Consider the following 8,717-nt stretch of genomic DNA (forward strand, 5'->3'; position numbering starts at 1 on the left):
TTGTGCCTGTTCCCAATGTATAGAGATGATACAGCAACAGAGCCATATCTTAATGTTTAAACAATAGCTAATCATGATCACCTTCTAAGCCAAAAACAAAATAGCTACAGATATCTGGAAAACTTAATGCCTTATACAGGTTCATGACCAACATCCTTCAGAATATACTATACTGGAAGCAAAAGGTGCCATTTCATTTTACTTCTATCAGAAACAAAAAATAAGAAGCAGAGCAATAACATTTTACCTTGCAAAGCTCAAGAGCACTATCATGCGATGCTTCACACTTGCATAAAATAATCAAACCTCGCTGGTGATTGTCTCTTACCTGGTATTTGAAGTTTGAACACAATTGAGGCATTTAAGGTTAATACATTTAAAATTGTACGACTATCGACTAATCAGTGCTTGAATTGTAATAATTAGCACCGTGGATATTACCGAGTTATTATCGGCCACTCTTGGTCATGCCCTAAAGAGTGATATTCTCATATCATCATGGTAGTGATTCCAAGTCATACACGATAGAGATGGAATACGCTCAAAGATAGTGTCTCATACATGATTCGAGTATTATCTTTTTAACTTAATTTGATTTATTTTGTTTAATTTATTTAACTATCCAAATTTCTGAAAATATATCCCAACAGAAATGGTTTACTCTGCAAGCGAAGATCACATAAACCAGAGCAAACTTGTTAGAAAATATAAAATATTTTAGAGAAGAAAAAAGAAATCCAACATGTTATATAACTATTTAGTAATTAGCACTCAAACCTCGACCATCTGTGGCAACTTGCTACAAGTAAATATCACAAAACATTTACCAGGACACCATGCAAGCAGCTACAAAACAGAACTAATTAATTTGACCAAAATTAAGAGAACTATTTATTGCCTACGACACATCAGAGAAGGTTGTCCCAGATCAAGTCACTACAACAGAATGGTTTATCAGCGACCGGTATCAGAGACCGGTGCTGACGCCGGTCGCTGATACTCAATTTTTTTCCAAAAAAACAGAAAAAAGAAAAATCTGCGGCGACCAACACTTTCAGCGACCGGTATCAGCGACCGGCGCCATCACCGGTCGCTGAAAGTTTTTTTTTTTTTTAAAAAAAAAATCGGTGAAATTTTTCGCTGAAAAAAAAGGCGCCCACGCCCTTCTTCTCCGCCAAAACCCTTCTTCTCCGCCAAAAAAATAGGCGCCAGCGCTGATACGAAATCTATCATCAAAACCCTTTGAAATCGATTGCCAAAACCTCAAACCTCTCTCTTCTAGAAAATCAATCGCTGAAATCGATCGCTAAAAAAGGCACCTCTTCCACTTCTCTTGCGATTGCGACTCCCCAGTAGAGATGGCATCTCTTCCACTTCTCTTCGCTCACTGGTATGATCTCTGTATAACGGGCTTTGATCAGTGGGTTCAGTTCAGCAACTTCAGCTAGCTGTGCTTATTTTTTTACTTTTGTTTGTTAAGTGTTGAGTGCATATGAAATGATCAATCTTCGTTGTTTGTTAAGTGTTAAGTGTTTCTTCTCAAATTTCTCAATTTTGGGACCAATTTTAGTTTGATTTGGGTTTCTAAACAACTAGGTTGTTTAATTTCAGTGGAGCAAAGGAAAACCCTGACTTGATTTGGTAAGTCCCTGCCTCTAATTGTGCCAATTGCAAAAGCCCCCCCTAATTATTTCTTTATTTTGCAATTTCAGGCGAACCAAATACAAACATAAAATCTTTTATGAACAAGAGATACAAGAAGTCTTTCAATTCCCCATTAAAATTTAGCTATGTTGTGCTTCACCTTTAATTTATATCCTTTCATGTATCATATTTGGTCGCAGAAAAAGTATCAGCGACCGGATGACGTCATTCAGCGACCGGTGACGTCATCAGGAGGGTATCTGCGACAATGCTTTCAGCGACCGGGGTATTAGCGACCGTTTTTCACTTTCTGCGACCAGATTGATTTTCTGCGACCGGCGCCAATACTTTCTGCGACCGGTTTTCCGGTCGCAGAAAGTGGGATTTGCTGTAGTGAGTCAACGACTTCTTGGATCATATCTACAATACTGCCTTCAGGCAAGTGGTCTTCCTGAAATGAAGAATCAATAAATAGATAGCAAGCACACATGCAGTTGGCATACTAAACCCTGATTTACATGCACAATCAAAGCACCGTTAGCAATTTTATTAACCATTCTGTAGCACAATGAAATCAGAATTAATCCTCATGAGACCTAAATTTACCAGCATGACTACACAGATATTTACCAGTATATCCATCATCTTTATAGTTGCCACAGAATGGTTAAGTATTTCCAAAAACCAGTAACATATTTCCTGCCCTGTGCAGATAATAATGGACTGATAAAAACAATATGAAATCAAAGAGATAGTAGACTAACAGTTAATAGTCCGGACAGGCCCCTAAGCTTGAACGAAACGTCATTTACATCTTCAGCAATTGATTTAGTCAAGTCAAAGCGGTTGGCTTGTCTCAAATCTACTCTGATTTTGCCTCTACTTAAAATTCTGTCTTGTATGCCATACACCAACTATAAAAAATCGGCCAGCAACTGAGTCCTTCCCTAAAGGCCAACTGAGCCCCCCCTTCTCCTTGGCTGGGTCGATAACAACAGCAGAGATTAGTTAGTTTATGCCATCCGCGACATCAGCCTGCATACAAAAATAAATGAAATCCCAAAAGACCTAGCAATCAGGCCTGGTGAGCAACAATGTTGTGTACGTATCAAGTATTAAATTTACATCCAAGTTCTTTAAGGATCTCTTGGTATTTAGCATTATTTGAAGGTCAAATTTCTTGCTTAAACAGGATACATCAGTCACCATATGCCTCTGTGGGTTGTGTTCGACCTACAAAATTACAATTCAAAATCACGTCATGTTAATAACTGATAAATAAAAAAACAGCATATCTACTTGTTTATTTTCTTTGGTAATCTATTAGTGGTTTCGGGTTAAATAGATTGGAAAATATATCTAAAACTAAATATCCACAGTAATATACAGGCTGCAATCTTTTGGACAATCCTAACCTAGGCTCGTCATCATAAAAAAGTAAAAAACTAAGCCATACTTCCTACCATGAGAGTAATGCATCCCGAGCTTGCATTTGCACCATTCACAGACTGACTCGAGTTCAAATCAGATTCAGGTTACCAAGATATCTGGAGAACCCTAGTTTTATGGAAGTGGGATAATGAAACCAAATCAACAAAATTAAACTGCTTGGGCCTGGTCCCAATGTACATAGATGATACAGCAAACAGAGCCATATCTTAAAGTTTTACAAACAGCTAATCATGATCACCTTCAAAGCCAAAAGCAAAATAGCTACAGTCTACAGATATCTGGAAAACTTAATGTCTTGAGCAGGTTCATGACCAGCATGCAGCAGAATAGAGTATATTGGAAGCAAAAGGTACCATTTAATTTTACTTCAGTAAGAAACAACAATTAAGAAGCAGAGCAATATGGTTTTACCTTGTAAAGCTCAAGACCACTATCATGCAATGCCATGCACTTGTATGACATAATTAAATCTGGCTGGCATTTGTCTATTACCTGGTATTTGAAGACAGAGACATTTAAGGTAATACATTTAAAATAGTAACTAAAATGTGCTCTAGTTGCACGATCATCAAGTAATCAGTGCTCAATTTCAATTAATTAGCACCATATTGAATGAGAGAGTGCAAATCCATGATAACTGATTGATTCCCTATGCTTGGTATGAGATTTAATCTCGGAAGGCCGGTGTAGGTGCCAAAGTAAGGACCAAGATTTTTACAGCATTTAAGATAGAGGTTTAAGGTAGGTATTAGTCCCGGACAGAATAAGGGCAGGGGTCCCTATTTATAAAGTAAGGCGAGTGACCTCAACAACCTTATCTCGTAGTTCCCTTTTGTCTGAGCTCGGTGACAACTTGCAGGGGTAAGATGCTACCCCAAGCATCCCCAGATGGGCTTAGCAGGCCCATGTAATGCTAGTCAAGCCTATACTCGTCCTCTATATATGGTTACAAACTTGGACCCAATCTAAATTTATTAAATGGATTTTATTTATTTCAAAAAAAAAAATTGTTCAATGGAGAAAAACCAATACTTTGGAGGAATAGCAGCAGAATTGGAAGGTGTTGGGTCTAATATCATTTTAATGGGGAATACTTGTGAGCATAAAATCGACAATAAAAATGAGACATGAGGTGGACCGGTACCCTGATATAATAACGGTCCTTCGCCGTTACGAACTTAAATCCACATTTATCCACAAGAAGTTGTTCAACTTCTCTCATGTACTCTTCTGAAACTGTGGTATAAAATGTCTTACGGGCCTGCAGCTTATTCAGCTCTCCTTCGCTTGTTGGGGCTTTTATGATCGAGTCTAAGCAAACTGAAGGGTCCCTATAAAAAACAAATTAAAATATGAAGAAAACTAGATGTTATACCAGCATATTTTTTGGGACACCTTTCTTTAGAATGAACATATGCAAATTTTTGGTATTGGTGAATCTTGCCAAATTAAACTATATGAAATTACTAATTATGAACTTCAATCAGGGACTGGGAGAAAGACAAAAACGAACATACCCGCGAAAGAGAACTTTCCCTACTCGAGCCATTACTTGCAGCTTAACATCTCCACTTCTTGCCTCTTCCTTCGTGTGCTGGACAGCCTCAATCAAGTCTCTCGCAACCTTCTCAACTATTCCCCTGAGAACCCCTCTCTCCTCCTCCTCGACCAGGACCGCTCCATCGGTGAGGTTGACCGTCAAAGGCTTCGAGCCGTTCTTCCTCTCTATTACTTCAGAATCGTAAGGTACGAGAGCTAGAGATTCCGTGGAGGTGGCATACCAGCGGGAGATCAAGTGAGGGGAGAAGGGGATCAAGCGAGAACTTTGGTGGTGGCGATGGCGAGGGGAGGCGAAGGAGGGTTTGGGGTTTAAAGAAGACGGGACTGGGGTTGGTGTGGGGTTCCGATTGGAGGGGCGCTTGTGAGGCGGTACGTACGACATGCTTCTGCGAATTTTTTTTCTAATTACTGTATGACAGCATGAGGGAGAGGGACGATCAGAAAGACTGACGGGCGGGCGATCATGGCGATGATGTGGAAATTGTCACATAAGTTATAAAGTAATTAGAACTTTGATCCTGTGTGACGCTGCACTGCAGAATTCCGGAGTAAACGATCATGGCGATGATTTGGAAATTGTCAATTCCAAGATGCCTTTCTTATAAAGATGGTGCGGATACGGATTAGGAATGGCAAACAAGTTGGGTTCAATTTAAACTCGTAACGAAATGGCTTGTTCGAGTAAGAGCAGCCCGAGTTGAAATCTCAACTTGAAATTGTTACGAGCTGAACTAAGTTAGTTCGTGAGCTGATGAGTTGGCTTGCTGGGTCTGATTAGATCTTGTTTTAAGAGTAAAATAAATTCTACAAATTTGTTGGACCAAGTTGAACCGAGCTGGACCGAGCTAGATAGTATCAAATACACACAAATTTATACAAATTCATAAATTAATGCCTAGCTGAGCAAGTTTGCGAGTTGACGAACATTCTAGGTCCCAACTTAAACTCGTTTATTCTGAACCGAACTAGTAGCGAGCTGACTCGTTAACAGCTCGATCCAGTAATAAACGAGTTGTTAATAAGCGAGTCAGATACGAGTTACAATTAAGCCACGAGCTACGAGCATTTTTGTCCCCTCTAATACGGATCCAATTATATATACAACACAACACATAAATTAAGGATATATACAAGTGTACTAGCTAGTGCCGAAAGGTGAGCATCTAGTAGGTATGGTTGACGCGGATTGGCCTCAGCTCAAGGATCATCTGTTGGGAGATCGATAATTGATCAGACGGCTCAAGTGGTTATACCTAACCCACTACCTTTTATCAAACGATACAAATATATTATTCCCTGGGACCATATATAGAGTTAGGCTGGGGTGCTATGGATAGCATAGTGGCCTCTATGCTACGGCTTAATATTCGAGTTTTCAAAATCCAAACGGTCGATCCGAACCGTTCATCTTATTCTCCATATTAATATCTGCTTGGAGACCAAATTTTATAATTTTCTGAATTTTTTTACTATTTATTAAGCCACTTTGAAAATCGCTAATCCAACGGTTTTACTGTTTTGTGCAGCCACCGTTGGATCAATAATTTTGTAAAATACTTAATAAATAGTAAAAAAATTCAGAAAAATGTAAAATTTGGTCTCCAAGCAGATATTAATATGGAGAATAAGATGAACGGTTCGGATCGACTGTTTGGATTTTGAAAACTCGAATATTGAGCCGTAGCATAGAGGCCACTACGCTATCCATAGCACCCCAGCCTAACTCACCATATATATATGTATATTGTATGGTTCATAATCATAATAGCTACTTTAATTAAAGTCTCAATATTCCACGCCACCTTTAAGTAAACGATCATAGCGATGATTTGGAAATTGTCAGATGGAATTCCGGAGAACTTTGATCCTGTGTGACGCTGCAGAAATGGCTCCTTGGTGAGGTGTGCCACGTGTAGACGCAAACCGTGTAGAATACTGTGAGTCGGATCAAAATCACGGTAATTTTTTTTTTGTATACCTCTCAACAATTTTAAGTTTTTATTTCTTCTAAAATTTATAATATCACATTAAAATCCATTAAAATTTATAATATCCCAGATTTTTATTAAAAAATAAAAAAAATATAGTCTGTGTACAAAAATGTTTCTTCTAACAAATAATTTTTTTTAGGATAAATAATTAATTTCTCTACTTGTGACGCATACACAATAGTATTGAGACATGTATATGTGTGCATCACATGCAGGAGGCGAAACCAAACTTTCAAGGTATGAGGATCAATTTAAATGGGATTCATTATATAAAATTTTCGTACTACGAATGAGGGTCAAATTTATAGTACCAATGCATTTTATTCTAAAATATATAGAAAATTGTGTATAATTCCATTTTTTTTAATTTAATGGGGGTCAATTGACCCCATAGCTTCTTACTCTATTTGCTATGGTCACAGGTAAGAAAATGATCATTTATTTTCATAACTGACCAATTAAATGACTAAATATTTATCTTAAACATGTTATGTATTTTTTATTTTATTAAAATAATGGATAAAATGGAGAATTGTGGGCTTAGTGCAGTGCCATGAAATTTGAAATGTTGGACTGTGTCAGGACTCTTTAATAAAACAAATAATAAATGATAAAATGGATATTTTATATATTTAAAATGTTTTAATAGAGAAGTCAATAAATTGAGTAGATTTGCAAGTTTTAGAAATTTAAAAGAATAAATATGATATTATGAATTTTAAAGAGAGAAGTACGTAATTTTGAAAATTTTGAGGAGCATGCATGAAATTCCTCCATATCAAGTCAGTACATATTTCGAATATGGAAATCCGTTTTGAGATTCATACCAAATTAAAAACGGATGATTTACATCTCATTCTATATGGTGAGGTATTACAATTAAATGTTAATGCTTTTACAGTTACATGAAAATAAAATTACCCGGTTTTGGGAATTCAATTGGCATTTTAGCAATTAAAAAATAACGTTAAAATATTGTTGTTGGAGCTAGAGTTTTGCTAAACCCGTTAGGGGTTCAACCCGTTTTACCCGGTCCGTACCCGTTACCCGAGGTACCCGTACCCGTTGCCCGGGTACAAACGGGTAGACGGGTAGACGGGTACGGGTAATAAACGGACCGGACAACCCAATTTGAAAAAAAACCCGTTGTACCCGTACCCGTTTACCCGTCTACCCGGACCCGCCTACCCGTACCCGTCTACCCGCCTACCCGTACCCGACCCGTTTCAAAATTTGAATTTCAAAATATTTTTGGCGGCCTACTTTTAGAATTCAGATTCAGTGCAATACCTGACTGAGTAGAATGAGATCTGAGCCGTCAATTTTAATTTGGCATGAATCTCAAATTGACCCCTATAGAATTCAGATCCAGTGCAATACCTGACTGAGTAGAATGAGATCTGAGTCGTTAATTTTAATTTGGCATGAATCTCAAAACGGACTCCTATATCTAAACGGACTTCGGGATATGTCCTTTAACTTGGCACGAATCTCAAAGCATAAAAATTCAGAAAAAACAGAAAAGAAAAAAAAAAAAAAACCCGCCCGTACCCGGGATACCCGTACCCGTCAACCCGCAACGGGTACGGGTAATAAACGGGTAGGGTAGAGGTTTTGGGAAAACTACCCGTCTACCCGTTGCGGGTTGTACCCGTACCCATCCTACCCGTCTACCCGCCCTACCCGTTACCCCTAACGGGTTACCCGGAACGGGTCACGGGTAACCCGTTTGCAAACCACTAGTTGGAGCACAGAACAAGCTGAGCTGTTTACTCTGTCAGCGAAGATCACATAAAGCCGAGCAAACTTGAAAGAAAATATAAAATATTTTAGACAAGGAAAAAGAAACCCAACATGATATATAATTATTTAGTAATTAATTAGCACTTAAACAACCTCGACCATCTGTGGTTACAATTGCTACAAACATCTGTGGCTACAATTGTTACAAAAAATATTTAGTAATAAATAATTGTTTGAACGACTTCTTGGATCATATCTACAATAAATAGATTGCAAGCACGCATGCGGTTGGCATACTAAACCCTGATTTCCATGCACAATCAAAGT

At 38.1% G+C, this 8,717-nt stretch overlaps 1 protein-coding gene across 2 annotated transcripts; it reads right to left on the minus strand.

The window, feature by feature from the left end:
* Positions 1-691: 691 nt before the first annotated feature.
* On the minus strand, positions 692-5,179 carry LOC144552131 (uncharacterized). 2 transcript variants are annotated; one of them, XM_078300243.1, is made up of 7 exons: positions 4,614-5,178; positions 4,241-4,427; positions 3,508-3,588; positions 2,770-2,877; positions 2,409-2,679; positions 1,805-2,095; positions 694-1,399 (listed from the first exon to the last, which is right to left on the minus strand). In XM_078300243.1, exons 1-5 carry the CDS (start codon positions 5,036-5,038, stop codon positions 2,653-2,655), a joined length of 828 nt encoding a protein of 275 aa, XP_078156369.1. In that variant the 5' UTR covers positions 5,039-5,178; the 3' UTR covers positions 694-1,399; positions 1,805-2,095; positions 2,409-2,652. The 2 variants fall into 2 exon arrangements, with proteins under 2 accessions (XP_078156368.1, XP_078156369.1); XM_078300242.1 differs by having other exon boundaries at positions 692-1,399; positions 2,409-2,877; positions 4,614-5,179.
* Positions 5,180-8,717: the final 3,538 nt, after the last annotated feature.

This window comes from Carex rostrata, chromosome 3 (genome assembly GCF_964058835.1).
Source record: "Carex rostrata chromosome 3, lpCarRost1.2, whole genome shotgun sequence".
NCBI classification, from domain to species: Eukaryota; Viridiplantae; Streptophyta; class Magnoliopsida; order Poales; family Cyperaceae; genus Carex; species Carex rostrata.

Excerpts from the sequence above, each read along its gene's own strand:
- LOC144552131 (XM_078300242.1), bottom strand. The coding sequence starts at position 5,038 with ATGTCGTACGTACCGCCTCACAAGCGCCCCTCCAATCGGAACCCCACA. Across the intron at positions 4,428-4,613 it reads GGGAAAGTTCTCTTTCGCGG|GGACCCTTCAGTTTGCTTAG; the intron begins GTATGTTCGTTT and ends TGTTTTTTATAG. Across the intron at positions 2,878-3,507 it reads GTGGTCTTGAGCTTTACAAG|GTCGAACACAACCCACAGAG; the intron begins GTAAAACCATAT and ends GTAATTTTGTAG.